At 54.7% G+C, this 24116-nt stretch overlaps 2 protein-coding genes across 5 annotated transcripts in view; both read left to right on the plus strand.

Moving 5' to 3' along the window:
- The window catches only part of P2RY8 (P2Y receptor family member 8), a 53076-nt gene extending 36120 nt beyond the window's left edge, over window positions 1–16956 (plus strand). For 2 of the 4 annotated variants that reach the window (XM_024768109.1, XM_024768110.1), the window contains exon 2: window positions 11994–16956. In XM_024768109.1, coding sequence (XP_024623877.1) covers window positions 12020–13081 — 1062 coding nt within the window. In that variant the 5' untranslated portion in view covers window positions 11994–12019 and the 3' untranslated portion in view covers window positions 13082–16956. Of the gene's footprint in view, window positions 1–7809; window positions 7921–11993 lie in introns of all 4 variants that reach the window. The other 2 variants (XR_003006301.1, XM_024768111.1) reach the window with 2 other exon arrangements.
- The window catches only part of ASMTL (acetylserotonin O-methyltransferase like), a 27828-nt gene continuing 20067 nt past the window's right edge, over window positions 16356–24116 (plus strand). Inside the window, exons 1-7 of the mRNA XM_024768086.1 lie at window positions 16356–16415; window positions 18969–19162; window positions 19506–19707; window positions 19848–19979; window positions 21077–21124; window positions 23174–23238; window positions 23986–24047. Coding sequence (XP_024623854.1) covers window positions 16356–16415; window positions 18969–19162; window positions 19506–19707; window positions 19848–19979; window positions 21077–21124; window positions 23174–23238; window positions 23986–24047 — 763 coding nt within the window. The remainder of the gene's footprint in view (window positions 16416–18968; window positions 19163–19505; window positions 19708–19847; window positions 19980–21076; window positions 21125–23173; window positions 23239–23985; window positions 24048–24116) is intronic.

The raw sequence follows: 24116 nt of genomic DNA on the forward strand, positions 1-24116 counted from the left end.
CGCCAGCGTGAGAGCATGAGAAAGGCGCCCAACCTCTGTGGCCGTTATGAAGGTGTGACTTGAAACTTCAGTCAGATGCCGCTTACCGCCCATCAGATGGAAAAGATGAGACAGGCCGCTGACAGATTTTTGGTGACAACTTGAGGAATGAGCTCCCCACCTCCATCCTCCTGCGCTTGTTCTATTTTCCGCAAATTCAAATTGGTACCGTGTGTGGGAAGGGTATTTGGTGATGGCCTCTCTGCTTCAATCTTCCGGAAGACACTGTGGAGAACAGGCTTTGGTAGAATGCATCATGAACCCATCTGGACCTGGTGCTTCCTGCTTTGGAAGGTTATTGATTATTGATTCAATTTCTCTCATAGATATAGACCTAATCAAATGGCCTGTTTCTCCGGGTGCCTTTTGGCATATGACGTCGAGGAAGTGGCCCATTTCACCTCGGTAATCAAATCTGTGGCATAGATAAGATTGTTCATGTTATCCCTTTAACCTCCTTTTAACGCCCGCGGGATCGCTAGTGATGTCCCCTCGTTGATTTCTGATATTTGTAATTTGTGTCTTCTCCCTTTTTTGCTCAGCCAGCCTGACTAGAGGTTTATCGATTTTACTGATCTCTTCAAAGAACCAGCTTTTGATTTCTTTTTCTCTCCTCAATTGATTTTCTGTTTTCAATTTCATTGATTTCTGCTCTCGCTTTTATTATGTCTTTTCTTCTGCTCGCTTGGGATTTAAAAGGCTCTTCTTGTTCTAGTTTTCTAAGGAGGAAGCTTAGAGGGTAGGTTCTAGATCTTTCTTCCTTTCCAACACATGCATGCAATTTAAAAAGTGCACACCCTTTGTTTCAGCAACGCTACTCCTAGGAATCTGTCTTAGAAGACGTTATCACATGCTTGCACAGAAATGCCTGCAGAGGTGAGAGTCAGCACAGTCCAGGTAATCCCTCCAGGTAATGCCCACAGCCTGGGGAGCAGGGTGAAATACCCACAGAGCATTCCAGCGTGGAAAATGGCAGAGAGGAACTCTATGTAAGTTCGAAGTGGGAACGTTGGGACAGGTGATATGTACAGCATGCAGGTTAAAACTCCCACCTGTGTGGGTGCAGGCACATACACGTGTGTGTGTGTCATGTACACCGAGACGTGTCTGCAAGGATGCTACACAGCAAACATATCCCAGTGGTCACCTCTGGGCGGGGGGAGCGGGGAGGGGCCTTGTCCTGCAGGGGAAAAGCATGAGGTCAGACACAAATACTGCTGTTTCTTTTTATTCCTTGACCCAGAGCAAATATGTGTCTGCTCTATAATTGGAACGTCTAAACGCTTAAGCAATGTTGTGACTCTTTGGAGCCTGGAAGCTCAGTAGACCCTACCTCTGCCTCTTCTTGGGCTGTGGGAACTCAGGAAGCTGCACAGAAGAGACAGCTTTGACCCTGGTCTTGTTGGGATGAGTTGGGGTCCAGTGGGGAAGGGCCAACAGGAATGCAAAGGGAGCCCTGTACGGGGGAAGGTGCAGGGTGTGAGACTTCTGGTATGTACCTCAAAGGCATCTTGTCCTCAACCTCCTCCCTGCCCCTCTGCTTCTCCAGCTCCTGCCCTCTCTGGTCAAGCTTCTCTCTTGGTCTATAATTTCTCTGCAGTCTCTCTAGTTCTTGGGATTTCTCTCCCCAAAAGATAGAGAGGTAGAGATATATATATAGAGAGAGTTCATAGATAGATGATCAATACATGATTCATAGATAGATAGATAAATGATAGATACATGATAGATAAGCAGATAGATGGATAAATAGATGATAGATAGATAGATAGATATAGTAGACAGGTGATAACTGAAGGGATGGATAGATAGGAGAGAGATGATAGGTTGATAGATACTTAGATGATAGGTGGATAGCTGGATGGATCATAGATGAATGATAGGTAAATAGACAGATAGATACATAGATATATAGATACATAGGTGCGTAGATAGATGGATAGATAGTCTCTCATGCAAGTCAGCGTTTCTCAGCCTCAGCATTACTGACGTCGGGGCTGGATGACTCTCTGATGTGGGGCGTCCTGGGCATTGTGGGGTGTGAAGCAGCATCCCTGGTCTCCACCCACCAGGTGCCAGGAGCTCCCCCTCTCTCAGCTGTGACAACCAGAAATGTCCCCAGACGTTGCTGAGTGTCCGCTGGCGGGGATGACAATGTTGACTGGGTGAGAACCCCTGGGGTCCATCCACTATCTCTGCCCCCCTCAGGCCCCTCATATATCGAGATGACCTGTCAACCAAGACTCTTGCTCCAGCAAGTTTCAGTGTGTGAACGGGGACCACGGGACCATGTCTTACTGGCCATGCCAGTAAGTTGGCCCAAAGCTGAATTCTCCTTGAAGCCAGCGTGACTCTGTCTACAAACATACACCTGTACCCCTGTCCCCACCAGGGCTGGACGGGTTGCTGTGTCTGGGTCCTGGGGGGTGTCCCCCAGCGCTGTGAGTCTCTGGAATAAGGGGTGCTGGGGGGAAAGCTCACCCACTGTGGGCAGGAGACCTGACTAGGAGAGCCTGAAGTATTTCTTTAGTCCTTGGGTACAGCTCCACGTTGGCTGGAGCTTCCATTCATCCTGGGCTTCAGCAGAGCTCATTTATATGCCCTCCCCCTGAGAGTGTTGGCCAAAAAAGGGGGAGAGGTCACATCAATATATGTTGATGTTGCTTGGCATGCAGTTTTTACATCTTTCACTATTTCTATCCCTCCTCCCTGCTAGCGATGTCACCCCTGAGGCTGTCGGCTGTGTCTTCATGTCTCTCTGTTTCCTACGATCTCATCCTTTCGGGCTCCATCTTTTCTTTGAGATCCCTCCCTCTCTTTTATTTTGCAGGATCATTGCTTTGGCTTTCTGCAGTCTGTCAGCTCAATCCTTTCTCTTTTCCCTTGTGCGTTTTTCTCCTGGGGCTGCTGGGGGGCTTCAACAACACAGATTCAGCGTCTCTCCTTTCCGGAGACCTGAAGTCTGAAGTCAAGGCGTCTGCAGGGTTGGTTCCTCCTGGAAGCTGTCGGGGAGACTCTATTCCACGCCTCTCTCCCAACTTCTGGTGTTTCCTGGCCACCCTTGGCATTTCTTGGATTACAGAAGCATCACCTCCGTCTCTGCCTCCATTCCCACCTGGCTGTCTCCCTCCTTCTGTGTGTTTGTGTCCAAATGTCCCCTTTTTATAAGGACACCAGTCATAGTGGACTCAGGTCCCACCCTGCTCCAGTGAGACCTCAGCTAAATCTAACTAATTACATCTGCAAAGACCCTCCTTGGAACTAAAGTCACACGCTGACCTAGAAGGAGTTAGGACTTCAACCTATGAACTTGGGGGGAGACGGAGTTCACCCACGACAACCACAGAGTTTCCTATGTCTTCCGTGAGTTTCCCATGGTCAACCAGAAAACCCAATGCAGCTTCCTCTACCAGGCAGCTCCAGAAGCATCAGCCAGGTCCTGGGGTCGCTGGCAAGAAGGGGGTCTTCCACACGAGGCTGGTGGTGAGGGCGCACAGCCTCCCTGGCGTCCCGACCCTTGAGGGAACGGCCAGAATTCCTGGGCGCGATGGTTAGATTCCAGACCAGCCTTGTGTTCCCTCCACCTCTGCAGCATGGGTGCCCGGGGTGGGCGGAGGGGGTCTTCTCTCCAAAAACCAAGGCCTCAGCCTTGGTGCTGGAGGGGATGTGGCTAAAACTGGAACCCTCACCCTGGGATGCACTGAGGTCAAAGAGCTCTTAGAAATAATCTCCTTGATGCCTGAAGTTGGCTGAGTGGGGGTCTGCAAAAAACATATCCGCGTCCTGGCCTCCAGAGCCTATGAATGTGATTTGTTTGGAAACAGGGTCTTTGCAGATGTGATGAAATGAAGGATCTGCAATGAGGTCCTCCTGGAATTGGGGTGGCCCTACATCCCACGACAGGGTCCTTCCACAAGTGTGTCAGACAGTCGGTGACCCTGAGATATTCTTTAAAAGCCTATTGATTATTGGCACCTATGTAAGGATTCTGGAAAGACAAGTGCATCAAATGTCATGATCAAATTCCAGGAGAAAGTCCCCTGTTATGAGCTGAGTTGTTTATAGGGCTCTTGCCCAGTGGGAGGGTGTGGTGAATTGAATGGTGTCCCCCAAGATTCATGACCACCCAGGGGTATTATTTGGAAACAGAGTCTTTGCAGATGTGATGAAGTGAAGGGTCTGAGATGAGGTCCTCCTGGAGGAGGGTGGCCCTAAACCCAATGACAGGGTCCTTCTAAGATACAGAAGGTGAGAGACACAGACACAGAGGAGAAGCCCCGTGAAGACGGAGGCAGAGACGGGAGGGAGGCGGCCACAAGCCCAGGGACACCTGGAGCCCCCAGAAGCTGGAAGAGGCGGGAAGGACCCTCCCCTGGAGCCTCTGGAGGGAGTGCGGCCCTGGGACACCTTGAGCTCAGACATCTGGTCTCCAGGACTGGGGGAGGATGGATGCCTGTTATTGCAAAGCCCCCAGCTTGCGGTCATTTGTTAGGACAACCCAGGACACCCCCCAGTTACTGACCTAGTTAATATTTATGGGCACACCCCAGTTTATGACATGCTTCACCATCACTGGGTCACTTGGTACCCTGGCAACCCTCAGAGGATGAGTCTATATCCCCGATGTGACCCATGAGGACACTTGAGTGTTTGGGTGGGGAGACCCCACGCCACTCGTTTTCCCAGCACTTCCCACATCGGTCAGCTGTTAGAGCAGCGTGGCTCCGTCATCCTGAGTCTGTTGAACAAAATCTGTGGGGTGGGAGCTGTGCCGGGTATGAGAGGAACCAGTGGTCCCTGCAGCGATCAGCCGGGCAGGGCTGCTCAGCCCATGTGCATCTCTGGAGTGAATATTCTACGTACCACGAGGCACCATCCATTTGGAGGCTCCGGCATCACCAGCTCTCTGAAGCAGTGGCCCTTGAACGCTTCGGGGCTGAGGCTCCCAGGGCTGCCGTAGCAGAGCACCACAACCCCAGGAAACCCAGAAGGAAGGCCAGTCCACGCTGCACAGGGCCGGGTCACGGCTTCCCGGGGTCCAGACCCTCCAGTCCCCGCCACTGTGAGTTTAGCCCCAGCACTCGGGAAACACTGGCTGTGATGGTTGAAAGGATATGGGGGGGGGCGGTCCCCAAACGGCACTCATCCCTTTGACTCAGGGGTGCTTTTCACCTCCCCACCTGAGTAAGACCCACCTCAACAGAGATGGAAGGACCACTGTTCTCAGCATCTCCAAGCTTCACGTCTCGGGAGTGGCCCCAGGCTGGGTGTGACTGATAAGCAGTTCCGTTCACAACAAACAAAAAGTGGAAACCCATGTGTCCATGGATGGATGGATGGATGGATGGGTGGATGGATGGATGGATGGATGGGTGGATGGATGGATGGATGGATGGATGGATGGATGGATGGATGGGTGGATGGATGCATGGATGGATGGGTGGGTGGATGGATGGATGGACGGGTGGATGGATGGATGGATGGATGGGTGGATGGATGGATAAACAGCATGGGGTCCATCCACACAGTAGAATATGACTCAGCCATGAAATGGAGTGAAGCTCTGACACAGGCGACCACGTGGATGGACCTTGAACACACGGTGCTCAGTGAGAGAAGCAGACACCGAAGGACACACAGTGTGTGATTCCGTTGATAGGAAACGTCCAGAACAGGCAAATCCATAGACACAGAAGGCAGATTAAGGGCTGGGGGAGGGAGATAGGGAGTGACTCTTAATGGGGACGGAGTCTCCTTTCGGGATAATAAACACTTTCTAGAAACAGATAGAGGCGATGGTCCCAAAACCTTGTGAATGTGCTCCGTGCCACCGAATGGTCCACTTTAAACATAGTCACTCGTACGACACGTGAATTTGAACTTAGTTTGTAAACCTGTATCCATGTGCGCTGGGGCAGGGGAGTGTGGGGTGATGGCCGTGGTGTGCAAGGTTTCTTTTCGAGACAATGAAAATGTTCTGGGATCACGTGATGGGGGTGGATGCACATCTGCAAATCTATGAAAAACTGCTGCAGTGTGCGTTTTAAAAAAAATTTTATTTTATTTACTTATTTTTGGCTGTGTTGGGTCTTCGTTGTTTTGCACACAGGCTTTCTCTAGTTGCGGCGGGCGGGGGCTACTCTTCGTTGCCGTGCGCGGGCTTCTCATTGCAGTGGCTTCTCTTGTTGCGGAGCACGGGCTCTAGGCGCGCGGGCTCCGGAGTTGTGGCATGTGGGCTCTAGAGCGCAGGCTCGGTAGTTGTGGCGCACGGGCTTAGTTGCCCTGCAGCATGTGGGATCTTCCCGGACCGCGGCTCGAACCCGTGTTCCCTGCGTTGGCAGGCGGATTCTTGACCATTGCACCACCAGGGAAGTCCTGAGGTGCCCATTGTAAATGGGGGAACTTGATGATATATAACTTACAGCTCAATAAGACTATTAAGAAAAAAGAGACCAAGACGGGGGGCGGGGGGCCTGCAGTGGGGATGCACGGGAGCCCTGGACACCTGAGACGCAGCTGAGTCTGTGTCTCAGAACTGCCTGCGGTTTCCTGCAGAGAACAAGCCAGAACTTCCCACCCGCCGCCTCCAGGGCGCCTGCTTCGGGCAGCCCTGTGTCCGGTGCCTTTTGCAAGAGCCACCTCTGCTCGCTCAGCGCCTGGGGAGCGTCTGGCGGCCACCAGTGGCTGTTTGTTGCTCGTTTCACAAAATTTCCATCCTGTCACCGCCCAGACCTCCTCCAGGTCCAAACCACAAACGCCGTGGGTTTCAGAGAAGCCGGCATCTGTTAGAGGTGATTTCTTTATTAATCAGCCGTGATCTCTGCAGCCGGCGGCAGGCTGGGCTTCCGGAGCCCCAAGGGGGCTGCCTGCCCTCCCCTGAGATGGTACAGGTGAAAGCACCGGGGGGCCCACGGCGGGGGGAAGGCAGCAGCTACAGGGCTGCAGAGGGTGGCCGGAGCCTCCTGACATCCACATGGGTTTTCTGCAACCCATGCAGGGCAGCCGTGTGTTATGCAAATTCACACTCTTTTGAAGCTCCCACCTGGAGGTTAGGACAGATCAAAACCCCTGGGGGGTGGGGCTGGCATTCATAACTGTTTGAGCAGAGATGGAAAAAGGCCTCCCAAATGCCGCCCCGCCCTCGGAATTCCACTCGAGGGGGATGGGTTCCCTGTCTGAAGCTCTGTCCATCATCGATCTTCTCAGACCACCACCCCCATGCCCCGGGGACACACAGCAGCCTCCCAGGTCACTCCCCCACCCCCTACCAACATCCCTCCCTTCCATGGGTCCCGCTGCAGCATCCACGGGAATCCCAAGAAGTACGGCTCCCTTTTCCTCCTGAAGCCGAGGATGGATGGAGGTGGATGGCTGTGAGGAGGGGCCAGTACCCACCCCCCGCAATGACCATAGGATGGCACCTGGCCGTGAGCCAGCAGAGCAGAAAGCTTCCCACTCAAAGTGAAACTCAGGCCATTTTTAAGTGGGTTTGCGGAAGCTCACTGTGCACACACTCACCACAGATGGCACGTCTCCTGCAGAGGAAGAAAGACCAGGACAGGAAGGCTTGAAAGGGGAGTTGCAATCAGATCAGAGTCGAAGCTGGGTCCTGGCCTCGCCGGTGGCTCAAGGACCACGTTTCCCGCTAACAGACATCCAGGGATGGACGCCCCTGTGACCATGTCGGGACAAGTCAAACTGCAGTGCGGATGGGAGCCGTGGGTGTCTTAGGGTCCTGATGCCCGGCTGAGCCCCACGCCCTGATTTCAGGAGCCCCGGCATCGTACACACTCGCGGTCAAATGCAGAAGGGACAGCCTCGGCCAACAGCAAAATAGCAATGCGGTCATCCCCGGCGGGATCTCGAGAAGAGAAGTAAGAGGTACGGTGAGAAACACAGACCTCGAAACCCCAAGCCAATGGCAGAGTTTCCTCTCGTGGGGTGTACGCTGGGCTCCAGGGAAAGCCCCCAGGCTGGCTAAGACCCGGCCAACTTTTACACGACGTGCTGTTTGCACCAGCTTGCAGCTCCGGTTTCCGAGTCCCAAACCCTCGGGGGCAAAGGGCTTCTCCAGGTGACCCCAGCCAGAGGGAAACTCTGGATTCAAGTGGAGCGAGTCAAAACCCAGGTGAACTCATCAGGGAGACCTAAGAGCCAGATGCGGGGTCCTGTGAGGTGCGGTGCAGGGAATACACACCTGTGACCACTGCCGTGTCACCACCACAGCTCACATGGTGCTGAGGTGCCTGCAGCCACGGGCTGAGGCCATCAGTATAACGTCTGTCTGGGTCAGTTCGGGCAGCTATCACAGAATATTGCAGACGGGGCAGCTTAAACAACAGACATTTACTTCTCCTAGTCCCGGAGGCCGGATGTCTGGGATCAAGGTGCCAACGGGGTCACATTGTGGTGAGGACCTCTTCCTGGCTTGCAGACGGCCCCTTACAGGAACGTGGCATCCTGGGCGGATCCTCAGCACAACAGCACACCTAACGGTCCCTTACAGCATCCTTAAGCCATGTCCTTGACCCCCACCAGCTGTCCCCACCCCGTGGACTCCAGGTCAGGTGCCATCTTTGAAAGTGAGAAAACGCGCACGCCGTGCTTCTCTTTCTTTCTTTTGTGTTTGTTTGTTTGTTTTGTTGGGGTGTTTTTGTTGCTGGTTTTCCTACTTTAAGTGTTAAAGCTCTTTTGTCCAGCATTCGAAGAAAGAGAAATCCGGTGTCCTCCAGGTCGATAGGGCAGCAAAGCCGTCACCCAGACTTTGAAAACCAGCAGAAGTGAACAGTGAGCCGCCTTTGGTTTGCATTTACATAAGAAATTAGAAAGAAAGTGAAACGGGGACCCGCTGTGCCCAGAAGGCGGGGTGTAGGCAGCCCCAGGGATCCCTTGTCACCGCCGGGCCCGGGCCCTCCCTCTCTGCGGGTCTGAGGGGCCGGCAGTCAGGAGTGGGGTGTGCGGAGAGCTGGGTGGACTTCTCTGTCACGGGGGCGGGGTGCAGATCAGCGGGAAAAACAGAAGTTCAGGAGTGCGAGGCTCAGGTGCCAGCAGCTCAGAGCCCACTGGCTCCGGAGGGCATCCAGGGCATCTGCCCACACCTCAGTTATGCCCATATTTGCAGGAGGGACCCGGCGTGTTGGGACCTGGCATCGGCATGGCTGCCCAGCCCAGGGCTCTGGGGCTCTGGCTCCAGACTCTGCTCCGTGAGCTCTGAAGGGCAGGCTTGGTGCTCCACAGCGGCTCCAGGCAAAGAACAGGGGCTTTCGTGCCATGAACGTGGGCAGGAGACCCAGCCACTTGTTGCCAGCTGGTTTTGGTTTTAACGTTTCTGATAAAGCGTGGCGTGAGGACCCGGTGGGAGGTGTCGCCGTGGGCAGGGCCCTCCCACCTCTGTTATCCCGAGCGCTCTATGGAAGGGTCTGGAGATGCAAACCCACTGTCTCTTAACATGAGGGTCAGCATAAAAGTAACGAGCATCTCGTCATGGTCCCCCAGCCCCAGGAGGGCCCTCAGGACCATTGGCTCTGTATCATCAGTGTTCTTCGGAGGAACAGAAACCAAAGGATGGAGAGCTACAGAAGTATGTATCTATACACGTGTATATTCAATTGCATGTACATGTATGTGTACACATGTACCACTGCACAGATGTGTATGTATATCTATACAGACATCCTATGACATGCATATATATACGCGCACACACACACACCCTATTGCATTTATATACATACTTATGTCTACATATATACACATAAATTGTACACATACTTGTGCAATTGTATATACATGTGTATATATATACATACACATGCATGGATATGCCATAGGATATATATCTGTGTGTGTACACACACACACGCACACACACGCACACACACATATTGGGTTGGCCAAGAAGTTTGCTTCGGTTTTCCCATAAGACCTTACAGAAGAATCCGAACGAACTTTTTGGCCAACCCAGTGTATGCAGGCAATAGGGTTGTATGTGTGTAGACACGTGTGTATACATGCAATATGATATATATGCGACCGGATACATGTGTATATACACACACACCCATACCTACAACTATATGCAAGAGGATATATATACACATAAGTGTACACGTGTAGACAAACACACATGCCTATATTTGCACATATACGTACCTACAAATGTAAAATACAACATATACATAAAGACATGTATCTCAAGGAATTGGCTCACACTGGGTGTGGGGCTGGTGAGTCTGAAATCCGCAGGGCAGGGGGCGGGGCTAGAGACCCAGGCACCAGCTGACCCTGCTATCTGGACTCAGAATTCCTTCTTCTCCGGGAAACCTCAGCGTCTGCTCCTAAGACCGTGACCTGATGGGCAGTTTCCCCCACTCCTGTAACACATATTCCGATCGCATCCTCCTTTGCCCACAAAGAGCCCGTCCTATGCTTGGGAAAAGCCCTGGGAGCTCACGGGGGGGTCAAGACAAGAACAAAGATGCCACACACCCGCCCGGCAGCCGTTCCGTCTTCCCCATGGTTTGCAGGGAATGGGCTGCCAGCCCCACGAGGTACCTGGGCCTCTCCATGGGCTCCTGTATTGCTGTGCACTTCCCAGGAGGCAAGGAGGCCGCTGGGGTTCCAAAACCACGTCCGGCGGGGACGGCGGGGACGTGGCACCTGGAAGCAGGTGCTTGCAAGACAAACACCGCTCCCTTCAACCGTGGTCCCCGGATCCCTCGGCTGGGAGCAGCCCGGGGGAGGTTCGTCTGTGGGATCATTGGGGAGGAGCGGGGGATGTTCTGTGTGGTCTGCGGGAGGGAACCCCCAGGACCCCCCATCAGGGCCGGAGCCGGGCAGGGGATCCACTCCCCTTTGCAGTTTAGGAACGTGTCACCAGCACACCTCCAAGCCCCTTTTCTATCTTCATGTCCTGCTGGTGCTACCGGTGATGTCACAGTAAGAGGATTATTGTGACATCACCGGGGAGGGATGGAGGGAGGGAAGACATGGGGATGATGTCTCAGGGGCCCCAACATCCCCACCCCCCGCCCCAAAAGAGCAGCCACAACGGGTGCTCTGGGATCGGGGTCCCGAACTTGGAAGGGAGTGGAGCTGCGGTGTTGGGGTGATGAGCGGTTATGGGCCAAAGGCAGGAGGCCAGGCGCAGGGTGACAGTTACTATCCTGCTGGGACCATGACGCCAGCAGCACAGCACACCCATGTGGTCGGGGAGGGCAGCCTGTGATACCCAGCACAGCCCTGGGGTGGGGGGACCCTGACTTCACTGTGTGCCAGTGAAGAAATTGGGGCTCAGAGCATCCGAGGGAAGCTACTTTGCAGGTTGGAAACAGAGTCATTCCCTTGGTGACTTTGTAACCTTGTACCTCGGCCTCACCGCCCTGCATCCTCATGGCCCCAGCATTGAAGCCTCCGCACCGTGCCTCACAGCACGCTCCCCATGCTTCCAAGTCACAGGAAGGAAGGAAGTTGCCAGGGGAGGGGCAGGAGTGCAGTGACCCAGGTGCAGCTGGGCTGTGGGCAGTTACAGGAAGAGTCCTATGTCCTCTGGCCTCAGCAGACCTGAGCCCACACCTGCTGCCTGCAGGGACAGGACACGGGGTCTCCACGTCCCGGTGTGGGGTCTCTTTCCCCCTCCACCACCCGGTGCAGGATGGAGGGGCAGGTTTGTGACCCCCATGCTGGGTCAGGAGCCTGGCAACCGGTGGTGGGTGTTTTCAAATGGTTCCTTGTAGCTTTTGTGGGTGATGCAGCCCTTGAGGATTTAGCATCTATTGGGTCTGGGATACAGGTGGAGGGCAGGAAGAGGGACCAGAAGGGAGGGAGGGCCAGCAGAGGAGGAACCGGGAGCTGCCCGCCCCTCGGGCGCCAGGGACCCTCCCATCTCTCCGTCCCTGTGCAGGCAGACCCCGTCGTCTGCCCGTCTCACCCCTGGTGCCCCTTTTCTCTTCCAGATCGGCCCCCAACCCCCGGCTCCAGGATGGACATGAACGTGACGCGTCCGGACAACGCCACCCTCCTGATGCTGCGGGACCCGGCCATCGCGGTGGTCCTGCCGGTGGTGTACTCGCTGGTGGCACTGATAAGTATCCCTGGCAACTTGTTCTCCCTGTGGGTGCTGTGCCGCCACATCGGACCCAAGACACCCTCGGTCATCTTCATGATCAACCTGAGCGTCACGGACCTGATGCTGGCCTGCGTGCTGCCCTTCCAGATCTACTACCACTGCAACGGCAACCACTGGGTGTTCGGCGAGCTGCTGTGCAACGTGGTGACCGTGGCCTTCTACGCGAACATGTACTCCTCCATCCTCACCATGACCTGCATCAGCGTGGACCGCTTCCTGGGCGTTGTGTACCCGCTGGCCTCCGCCCGCTGGCGCTGCCGCCGCTACGCCGTGGCTGCCTGCGCCGGCACGTGGCTCCTCCTTCTGGCCGCCCTGTCGCCGCTGGCCCGCACGGACCTCACCTACGCCGTGGAGGTGCTGGGCATCGTCACGTGCTTCGACGTGCTCAAGTCCAGCATGCTGCCCAGCGTGGCCATGTGGGCGGTGTTCCTCCTCACCCTGTTTGTCGTGCTCTTCCTCGTTCCCTTCGTGGTCACCGTGGCCTGCTACACGGCCACCATCCTCACGCTGCTGCGCTCGGCCGACCGCCACGGGGAGGCCCGGAGGTCCCGCGCCGTGTGCCTGGCGGCCGTGGTGCTCCTGGCCTTCGTCACCTGCTTCGCGCCCAACAACTTCGTGCTGCTGGTGCACGTGGTCAGTCGGCTGTTCTTCGGCCGCAGCTACTACCACGTGTACAAGCTCACGCTCTGCCTCAGCTGTCTCAACAACTGCCTGGACCCCTTCGTCTACTACTTCGCGTCCCGCGAGTTCCAGCTCCACATGCGGCACTACTTGGGCTACAGGCCCCTGCCCACCGGCGGCCCCGAGGGGCACCTCGAGAGCCTCGTCTCTGGACGCACGCTGTCCGTGCGCTCCGTGGAGGGACTGGACGCCGCCGGCCGGCCCGGCGTCAAGCGGCAGGAGAGCGTCTTCTGAGCCGGGCGCCCCTCGGGGGCGGGGCAGCCGGGAGAGGGCGGCGCGGTCCTTCCCCCGCCCTGCGACAATCCACCCGCGGTCCCTCCGGGCACTGGGATTTGGCCACGTGCCCGTGGACAGGCCACCTCGGGCCCCGTGCTCTGGGGGCCCATGGGTCCCTGCGACATCACCTGTTCCCCCCGACATCACCTGGTTCCCCCCGCCCCCCGGAGCCAAGCAAACACGGGGGCTCCCCGGCGGGGATCAGGTTCTCCTTAAATATCCCCAAGCCACAGCCCCCAGACCGGAAGGTCGTCCGTCCCGGAGGTGTGGACCGAGGGTCTCTGGGCGGATGACAAGTTTCTGAGTGTTCGCAGCTACAACTGCACCTCCCTGACCCGCCTCGGGGTGCAGCTTGCCTCGGGGGGCCCCCTCCGGCCCGTTCTCTGGCTCCGCCTCCGAGCTGAGAACCCCGGGCCACGGCAAGTCGTCCTGGGGGTCTGGAGAGGCTCCTGGCCTGACCCGTGGGATCCTTGGAGGACCAGGGGAGAGCACTGACCACACGAGCCCGTAGCAGGTCTCCTCAGCACCTGGGACACACCTGTACCAGCCCCACTACCTGGGCTGCTTTGGGAAGATAAGGGGCCCAGTCCCCGGACTGCCCAGGATGCTAAACCAGCAGGTTCCCGGGAGGCCGGGATTTGCCTGAAAGAACAAACTTTTGGGTGCTTGGCACATCACAAGGAGATGCACAGGACTGGGCTCTCTTGGGAAAGGAAAACAGCCCTGCAGCCTATAAGGTGAGACCTTGGAGGGGCTGGCAGGCGGGGGCTCAGGGACCTCCAGGGTGGCTTGGCTGTGGGGCAGGTGACGTCCCCTCCGTGGGTCAGAGATGCAGATGGGGGTTGTGAGCTGATGTTCTGGAAGCACCTGGTCACATTGGAAGAGAAGCAGACATACGTACGCTGGGGTGAACGGTGTCTCGCCAAAGTCCATGTCCGCTAGGAACCACAAAGTGTGACCTATGGGATCAGGGTGGCCCTACATCCAACGACAGGGTCCTTCTAAGGGGCAGAAGAGGAGAGACCCAGACACACAGGAGAAGAACCGGGAAGACAGAGGCAGGGATGGGAGGGACGCGGCCACAAGCCCAGGGAAGCCCAGAGCCCCCAGAAGCTGGAAGAGGCAGGAAGGACCCTCCCCTGGAGCCTCTGGAGGGAGCTCGGTCCTGGGACACCCTGACCTCAGACGTCTGGTCCCCAGGATGGGGGAAGATGCAGGTCTATCCGGGGTTTTAGCCTGCAGTTTATGGGAACTTGTTATGGCTGCCCTCAGACGTCTGGTCTCCGGGCTGGGGGAGGGTGCAGGTCTGTCCGGGGTTTTAGCCTGCAGTTTATGGGAATTTGTTACGGCTGCCCCAGGAGACACACACACTCTGACATTCTGAGACTGAGCCTCTGGCTCCTGCTTGGGTGGCTGCAGGAGGGCCCGGTGCCTGGTGCTGGCTCCCAGGGTGGGACCTGCTTTGTGGAATCCAGTCCCTCGGCTTGGAGGTGCAGCCTGGAGGGCCCCTTCACCATCCTCCACCCCAGGCCACGCAGCTGGGACACTCCACAGAGGACGGTGTCCGAGCCAGTGTCTGTGTTTACAGGGAGCCGAGAGCCACCCTCGGGAGCCTCAGAGGGACAGCCGGACATGCCCCTGGGGAAGGACTTGAGCCCATGGGCGGAAGGGACGAGAAAAGGGCACGTGTCCGGGAGCTGGATGGTCCGTGCATGGCGTGCTGTCCCCCCACTCTCCCCAACTGTCCCCAAGGCGAACCCTAGAAAGCCAGGGTTCGAGGGAGCCCTCGAGGGAGCAACAGTGAGGGGTGGAAACCCTGAGCCGGAGAGACAGTGGCACCCACGTCTGGGTGTGGGCTTCCAGTGTCTGATGCTACAAAAGTGCGAAAAACCTCAAACCACCCTCACAGGACGTTTTTCTGCTGCTTTGTTATTAAGCATCACAGTTTGAATTCAGAGGAAGCCAGTCTAGGTAGTAATACCCTCCCCCAGTGGATGTCACGTCCCTCCAGCCTTTGGGTCACAGAGGGCTGTGCCAGCCCTTATTTGGTTGGCGGCCACTCAGCCATCCAGGGCTGTCGACGCCCCCATGACTTCTGCATTCTAGGGGCCCCCAGTTCCACCGAAGTTCAGGAGGTCCGACAGGGTCTTTCGAATTGCTGGGAATTTCCATCCAGAACTTCAGGTGACCGTCAGCCTGTCCGAGAGGTCCGTCAGATCACCTGAAATCCCAGGGCGGGATTTGCCCCTCTTTCGGCCTTTTAATAATGTTGTGTGTGTGTGTGTGTGTGTGTGTGTTCTCCCCACACACTCCTTCAATCTGTTGCCCTCTTAAGCCTCCCGTAAAATGGTAACACATTCGCATGTACATAGACATGAGAAAAAAACCAAGATGTGATTCTGTGATTCAGCTCTTGGGAGGGTGTGGGAGGAAGAACGCAGAGACCCACATCCCTGACTTCTCCCCGTGTGCTGGGCGGACGGGTTTCTCCCTCGGACTCCTGAGACCCCTGCCTGACCAAGACCCTCCCATCTCACGACCGAGCCGTCCCATTACCCTCCCACCAGGCTCCCTGGAATTTCAAGGATGGCAGAATCACGGTGTTCTGGGCTCCTGGCGTGAACCGGGCCAGCAGAACACGAATGGGGCGCGGGTGGAATCCAGGATTGGTTGGGTGGGATGATGGGGCTTTGGCTTTGTTAAAAGAGATCCTAAAATGCTGAAGGTGTAAATGAAAATAGTCCTGGGCGGAGTTACGATGGTTGATGCTTGCTTTAAAATACGAGAGCAGATACAAGCATGCACATATATACATGCGTGCATACCCGTATATGCACACTTCACACACATGTGTACACGTGCATGCGCCCACGTCTTTGTGTGTGCACGCACGTGTGTGCATTTGTGCCTGCGTATTTGGGGACTGGATAAATGAAAACTACCAGAATGCCGATAGCTCATAATGCTTGAGCCTCGGTGAAGGGAACACAGGGTTTCATTATGTCATTCTCTTTACTTGAGCCTGTTTTAAAATATCCATGCTAAAAACAGGTGGTTTGTTGGAAACTCTCGCACGGAGACATTGATTTATTTTTTCTTCCAGCGTCCGATCTGTCTTTGGAAACCTATACGATTCTGTAATGCCAATGAGATTCCTTAGTGCTGTTAAAATACCTCTAGGGTAGGAGTGGATGTAAATAAACGTGCAGGGCGGGTTCCTAAATGGGATGAGATGTGTAAGATTACTGCTGTGGGACTCACCGATAAAGGCCACAACGGTGGCCCGGAGCTGGTGAGTTAGCCAGCAGGGAGTCGAACCCAGCACCTGCCTCAGAATCCCATCCCACACCCGTGGGGACCCAGCTTTGGCTGGTAACCCCTGCCGGACGTCCCTGGCTAAATCCCTAGTTTACAGAGTGTCCCGTGCCAACCACCGTTCCTTTCTTGCCTCCCTCGTCACCTTGTTGAGTTTGTCTGTCACCAAGACCTTCCTACAGCGTAAGTCAAAGCCATCAAGACATCCGTCAGCCACATCCGTCAGCCTGCTCCCCTCCTTGTCCACAATCCTGAGAAAGATGGAAGCTGGAACATCTAAGGAAAATGAGAGGATCGCAGGCTGGATCCCAGAAGAGCACGGGGAAAACGGGAGAGATTCCAACACCGATCCCTCCTCGGAAACGGACCGATGTCGGTTCTTCGTTATGGCGGGGATGTCGGGTGTTAACATGATGGGGAAGGATGGGGGAGGTGGCTGAGGAGCCTCAGTACCATGCTGACAAGTGCCCTGTACACCTAGAACTTCCTCAGAATAAACCGTCTATTTTTGTAAGCAAGATGTTCGGCTTGTGCATTGAACTGAACAGGAGCCTTCAGGGCTGGTTCTGGAGATTCGGGGGGAATTGACCCCATCGGACAGTGATCCTTCATGAAATGGTTTTCCAGTTTGCCTTTGCAATACCTTCTCTGATGTCTTCATCCAGATAAAACTCAGTGACACCAGCATCGACAGAGGAGAACCAGTAAGGGGGCCTCAAGCTCGGCTGGAGGGCGGGCAGTTTGACACCTCTTCTGCTGTGCAATTTGAAAACAAGTATTTGTGCCTCCATCCTGACCTTTCGAGCTAAATATTCATTGTCACTGTCCGGGGGAAGATGATTCAGTGATAAGGATGCTTCCTGACGGGTTGAATTTTTACATTTCCTTGAAATGCCTAGAATTAGAAAGAAGAAGAAGAAAAACAATTATTTCTAACCCCAGACATTTGAGGGAAACGTAAAGTTCAACCAATCAGGAAATGACTCCCCGCAAATGGGTAAAGTTTGGGGCAGGGTGAGTCCACACGGTGAATCAGAACTCACTGTGGAGGGGCTTGCTGGTGGGTGGTCAGCCCTCTGATGGGTTAACCAAGAGGGGGTTAGGGTGGGGACTTGGTGCACAGGGACCTGGTTTGCACGACCATCCGATGCCTTGTGCGGGATCAGCCAGCACAGAAGATTAAGGGGGAAAAAATAGGACATTACGAGGCCATCAAAACATACATTAGGGGGCTTCCCTGGTGGCGCAGTGGTTGAGAATCTGCCTGCCAATGCAGGGGAGGCGGGTTCGAGCCCTGGTCTGGGAGGACCCACGGCATGCTCCCACATGCCGTGGAGCAACTAGGCCTGTGAGCCAGAACTACTGAGCCTGTGCGTCTGGAGCCTGTGCTCCGCAACGGAAGAGGCCACAGCAGTGAGAGGCCCGCGCACCGCGATGAAGAGTGGCCCCCGCTCGCCGCAACTAGAGAAAGCCCTCGCACGGAAACGAAGACACAACACAGCCAAATAAATAAATAAAATTAAAAAAAAACATACATTAGGATGTCATGTTGATATATACCACATACCATGATATACCATATATATATACAGACACATGTACATCTACATAAACATAGGTATGTATTAGTTTATATATATGTGCTATGTATTAGTCAGGGGTCATTTTGGTTGTCACCGTGGTGGCGAGGGGTGCTCCTGGCACCTGGTGGGGGGAGACCAGGGATGCTCCTCCACAGCCCACAGTGCATAGGATGCCCCGTATCAGAGAGTCACCCAGCCCCCAATGTCAGTAGTGTGAGGCTGAGATTTCTGACTAGAATGACTCTATCTGTAATCTATCTATTAATTATCTGTGTATCTATCTATGTATCCATCCATCCACCCATCCATCCGTCATATCTATTTGTCTCTATATTAATAAATAATCTATCTCTAGCATTTATCCATCTCGCATTTATCTAACATCTATTTATCTATCTACGATCTATGTATCTGTGGCCATCCATCCATCCAACTGCCCATCCATCCATTGTATCTATCAATCATCTGTTCACCTTATCTATCCATCATCTATCTATCTATCTATCTATCTATCTATCTATCTATCTATCTATCTATCTATCTATCTATCTATCTATCTCTCTATCTAGTCTATCTATGTATCATCTATCTATCTATAGCCCTGGCACACAACGAGGGGCGATTCGGTCCCCCAGTGGACAGGACATGCGCAGACGGTCGGTTGTCCCCAACTTGGAGGGCAGCTACTGCCATCTAGTGGACAGAAACCAGAGATACTGCTAAATACCCTGCAATCGCCCAGGGCAGCCCCACAAAAATGAATGACCTACCCCCAAACAGCACTAGCGCTGAGGCTAAGTGCCGCACGCCCACTGCGCCCCGTCGACCCCATCTCCGCCCCCCACCGCGCCCCGGGGACCCCTCATCTCCGTCCCCCACAGCACCCGCGGGGACGCCTCCACCGATTCACACGGACACTCCTTTTTTTTCCCCCATCGCCCTCTTAGTGCTCCCAAGGTGCCCCTTGGTCTCCGGGTTCTGAGGACCTGGAGACCGCCCGCGCCCCAGACCCCCAGCCCGCGCCCAGCTCGCGTCGCCGGCTGCAGGACGCGGACGGGGCGAGCGTGGGGGCGGGGCTTCGTGGGTGGGGCGGGGCTTCGTTCGGGGCCGGCAAGGAAGAGGTCCGGATGCGCTTCCTAGAGTGAGGGGTGCCGGCTGGGGTAGTACAGAGCCAAGGGGGGCTCACAGTGTGGTCCAGGGGGACCTGGGGGTACGGGAGGTCCGTGATGGAGGGGAGAGCGCTGGGATGCAGGGAAGGTAAGAGCCAGCTGGGTGCTCCGCGGGGTTCCCCATGGGGATGGGAGTTTTATCCTCTGTGGGCAAGACCCGCAATCCTGTCCCCATCCCACTCTGGATGTCGCTGTGTCCATGACCTGCCTTCCACAGGGGCTGCCTGGTCACAGGTGTTAGGGGACCAAGTTAAAGCAACCATATTCACCCTCGCGCAGCCCTAATTAGTGGCATTTTTGTGGCATTTCCTGCAGGCGCTGTCATTTCAGCAGTTTGACCTCTGTGGAGGCAAAGCCTTTGGGACTCTCTGGGAGCCCTTTGACCCCTCGGGGCTGCAGGCCCCAGCATCGCAATCAATACAGCCCTGCTGGCCTCTGCGTGTGCAGAGGTCTTCCCGCCAGCGCCCCCGGGTCCTCTGCAAGTCCTGCACCCCCTGCGGCCGGGGGCTGGCGCTGGGTCAGCATCCGATGCCTAGACCAGATAGTCAGGGAAGGTGGGCTGCGCGGGGAAAGGCCAGTTCCTGCAGAGCCTGCACATCCGTCAGCATCCTCACGTTCCTCCCATAAACCCTCCCGACCCCTTCTGTCCTGTTTCAGGGCCTCAGGTTCGAGGTGGTCCCTTCCAGGTTCAAGGAGAAGCTGCATAAGGCCTCATTCGCGACTCCGTACGCATACGCGGTGGAAACGGCCAAGCAGAAGGCCCTGGAGGTGGCCGGCAGGATGCACCAGGCGAGGGCTCCTGCTTCTGCTTCTTCCTGGGTCTCCTGCTAGGAGGGCATCTTCAGGTTTTAAACATACGTGTTATAGATAAGTGCAGTCAGTCTTGCGTCTCTACGGCTGAGGGTCCTCGTGTTGAACGCTGCTGTAATTTATGTGATAGTATCATTTGTAGAACGTAGCTTACCTCTTACTTTGCTAGGATGTGACATACTATTGCAGTTCATATCGTAGTATCATTTATGATAAAGAATTGATCTACCTGATCTATTACTAGGTGTTATGACGTCATATGCTATTGTAACTAATATAATAGCATCATTTATGATATAGAATTAATGTAGTTTATCTCTTACTAAGTGTTACTATATAATATATTATGATATTTAATATAACAGCGTCATTTATGGTACAGAAATAACCTAGCTTATCTATTACTGTTACTATATAATATACTATGGTATTTAGTATAACAACGTCATTTATGATATAGAAACAATACAGCCTCTGCATTACTATGAGTGTTGCTGTATAATATATCATTGCAATTAACATAACAGTATGACTTACGATATAGAATTAACTATAGAATAAATGTATCTTATCTATTATTAGGTCTTATTATATAATATACTCTTGTAATTAATGTAACAGTATCATTTATGATATGGAATTAATGTAGCTTATCTATTGCTGTGTGTTATTATATAATATACTCTTGTAATTAATGTAACAGTATCATTTATAATACAGAATTAAAGTAGCTTACCTGTTACTATGTGTTATAATAATACCTAATGGCAGTTAACATATATGACCCATATATTCAAGTTAATGCTGTAAGAAGTACTGGTACAAATAAATGAACATTGATGGACTGATTTCTGGCCGTGGCAAGGTTAGAATTTAAGTGCAGCCGGAGCAGAAGGTTGTGTGCAGGTTTCCAATGAGTGTCTTGGGGTCACGTCTTCCTTGCTTGGTGTGTCGAGGACACTGAAATCTTGCTTTCCAAAGTGAGACTGGATTCGCAAGTAAGCAGCGATGCTGTGTCACGTGCGTCATGGCATGAAAACGTGTCCTTTCTAAAGCTGAGTCTGGATTTCTTGCAGAAGGACCTGCGGGCCCCTGACGTTGTCATCGGAGCAGACACCATCGTGGTGAGTCTGCTTTCTGGCTCTCCGTGTGGCGGGCACATCCTTGGGAACCGAAATCAAGGCCTCGGCAAGGCTGGTGCTTTCTGGAAGACCTAAGGGAGGATCCGTCCCAGGCCTCTCTCTCTCTCTCTCCCCTCCCCCGGCTTCTGGTGGTTTGCCTGAAATCCCGGGCATCCCTGGGCTTGTGGCTGCATCCCTCCCATCTCTGCCTCCGTCTTCACATGCCTTCTCCTCTGTGTCCCAGTTTCCTTCTTCTTATAAGGACACCAGTCATCATGGATTAGGGCCCACCTACTGCAGTACGACCTCATCTTAAATTTTCTTACATCTGTAAAGACCCTATTACCAAATAATGTCCTGTTCACAGGGCCGGGCATCAGGACCTCGGCATGTGTTTTGGAGGGAAACGGTTCTCGCTAAGATAGGGGTTTTGGCCACTGAGGGTTGGACTTTTTGGTGGGAGGTCACAGTGATCGGTACGGTAGCTCTGCCATGCTGGTGACAGCCCTCTGTCTGAGACCCTCGCTGGCCTGATGGCAGGCATCTCCCAGGGATGCTGGGCCTCATTGCTAGGGTACCATCATGGTCTCCAGGCAGGCATCTCCCAGGGATGCTGGGCCTCATTGCTAGGGTACCATCATGGTCTCCAGGCGAGGGACCACCTGTTTGAAAGAGTCTGGAGTTACTGTGTGGAACAGGGAACTCTATTCAGTATCTTGTAATAACCTGTAATGGAAACGGATCTGAAATACATATATGTACATATATATATATATATGTATACGTATAACTGAACCACTTTGCTGTATACCTGAAACTTACACAATATTGTAAATCAGCTGTAAAGAGTCCAGGGTCGGAAAATGCCAGATGGGGTGATCCCAGGGTCTGCCTTGCCCTCAGCGTGGCATTTGTTTCTGTGCAGCCCAGGTGGATGAGACCTACCTGTGTGCAGGTGAGAGTCAGACATCGTTCCTGGTTCATGGTTAAGGCTGCATGGAAGTAAAAGAGTGAATGGTACAGTTTCTTCAAAATGTTAATCGAAGAATTACTATATGACCCAGCAGTTGTGTTATGGGCTGAATTGTGTCCCCCAACCCGATTCCTATATTGAAGTCCTAGTGCCCAGGACCTCAGAACATGACTGTATTTGGAGATAGAGTCTTTAAAGAGGGGATGAAGGTAAAATGAGGTCACTAGGGTGGGTTCTGATCCCACAGGACTGGGGTCCTTATAAGAAGGGGGGATCAGGACACAGACACACACAGAGGGACGACCCTTTGAGGACACAGGGAGGAGACGGCCATCTACACGCCCAGGAGAGAGGCCTCAGGAGGGACCAGCCCTGCCGCCAACTGGATCTCAGTTTCCAGCCTCCAGGACTGGGAGAAATAATGTCTGCGTTTAAGCTGCCCCGTCTGTACTGCTCTCGGGCAGCCCCAGCTAAGACATCTACGCTTAGGTATATGCCCCAAAGAATTGAAAATAGGTGTTCAGACAAATATTTGTACGTGAATGTTCATAGCATTATTCGCAACAGCCAAAAGGTGTGAACAACCCGGATATCCCCCCCTTTGATGGACGGATGGGGTCCATCCACCCACTAGAATATGACTCAGCCGTGAAAAGGAGTGAAGCTGTGACACAGGCTACAGCGTGGATGGACCTTGAACACACGATGTTGAGTGAGAGAAGCGGACACAGAAGGACACACAGTGTGTGATTCCATTGACAGGAAACGTCCAGAACAGGCAAATCCACAGAGACAGAGAGCGGGTTGGGGTGTCAGGGGCTGGGGAGGGAGGTGGGGAGTGACAGCTCATGGGGATCGAGTGTTCCAGATGATGAAAAAGTTCTGGAACTCAACAGCGGTCCTCGCCCAACCCTGGAAATGTACCACACACTTTAGTTCAAAATGGTGAAATTCATGCTATACACATCTCTCCTGCTTTAAAAAACTTAAAAATGTGAATCTAAACAGTGGACGGTGCCGCTTGCACAGACCAGCCCAGGGAGCGGAAAATGACGCTTTCCCTCCCGTTTCTCTTGCAGGCGGTGGGAGCGATGATCCTGGAGAAGCCTGTGGACAAGCAGGACGCCTACCGCATGCTGTCAAGGTGGGTGGGCCTTGGCCGTCCTACGGGGAAGTAGCCCTGCATCCGACAGAGCCTGGGCCCGGTGGAGGGGCCGGGCTTCCTCGGGGTGGGCTGTGGGTGTCCGTGCATCACCTCCCCCGTCTCCCACCGGCAGCCCCTCCAGGTCCAGGTCCGAGGATGGGCCGGTGCCCTCCAACGTCCGCTGCGCTGGCTTCGCCCTAACGGGCTTGTCCGGGAGCCCCGTGTCTGCCCCTCCTCACTTTCCTCATCCTGACTCCCCGGGCCTTGTCGCCCCAGGAGCCCAGTGCCCCCGAGCTCCCGCCATGGGAAGCAGGCCCTGTCCCTCTCAGCGTCCCGGAACCCTGCCCCCGGGCGGGAGTGGGGAGCCACACCACCGCCCACCTTCAGGGTCTCTTCCTGGCTCAGCACCCCCGCGTGTCTGCGCCCAAGAGAGCGAAGGGACCCGAGAAAGAGCCGCTGAGAGCTGCCAGGACCCGGGTCCTCCCGGCATGGCCGGAGACTCCTGTCGGGGCCCAGGTGCTCCGTCCTCGCATCCCGGGAGACGGCCCGGCCATCCCCCAGCCCCCACTCCGAGGGCACCGAGCGCCCTCTTGCCTGGACCTGCGCGCTTGCTGCGGGAAGGTTTCCCCGGAGGCCGCATGGCCAGGGCCGGCGGGTGGACCAGGGGCTCGCGCCCGGTGGTGGCAGGGATGGCGCTGTCTCGGACACCCCACACGGTCGCCTGCTGGGCCCTGTCGTGTCTTGCAGGCTGAACGGGAAGGAGCACAGTGTGTTCACGGGCGTGGCCATCGTCCACTGCTGCAGCAAAGGTACCACGGCCACCTCCGTCCCCGTCCCCCCCCCGCCCCCCCCGGGGCGGGGGGCCGGGAGGGGGGCCG

Source organism: Neophocaena asiaeorientalis, unplaced genomic scaffold, assembly GCF_003031525.2.
Source record: "Neophocaena asiaeorientalis asiaeorientalis breed wild unplaced genomic scaffold, Neophocaena_asiaeorientalis_V1.1 scaffold871, whole genome shotgun sequence".
Taxonomy (NCBI): domain Eukaryota; kingdom Metazoa; phylum Chordata; class Mammalia; order Artiodactyla; family Phocoenidae; genus Neophocaena; species Neophocaena asiaeorientalis.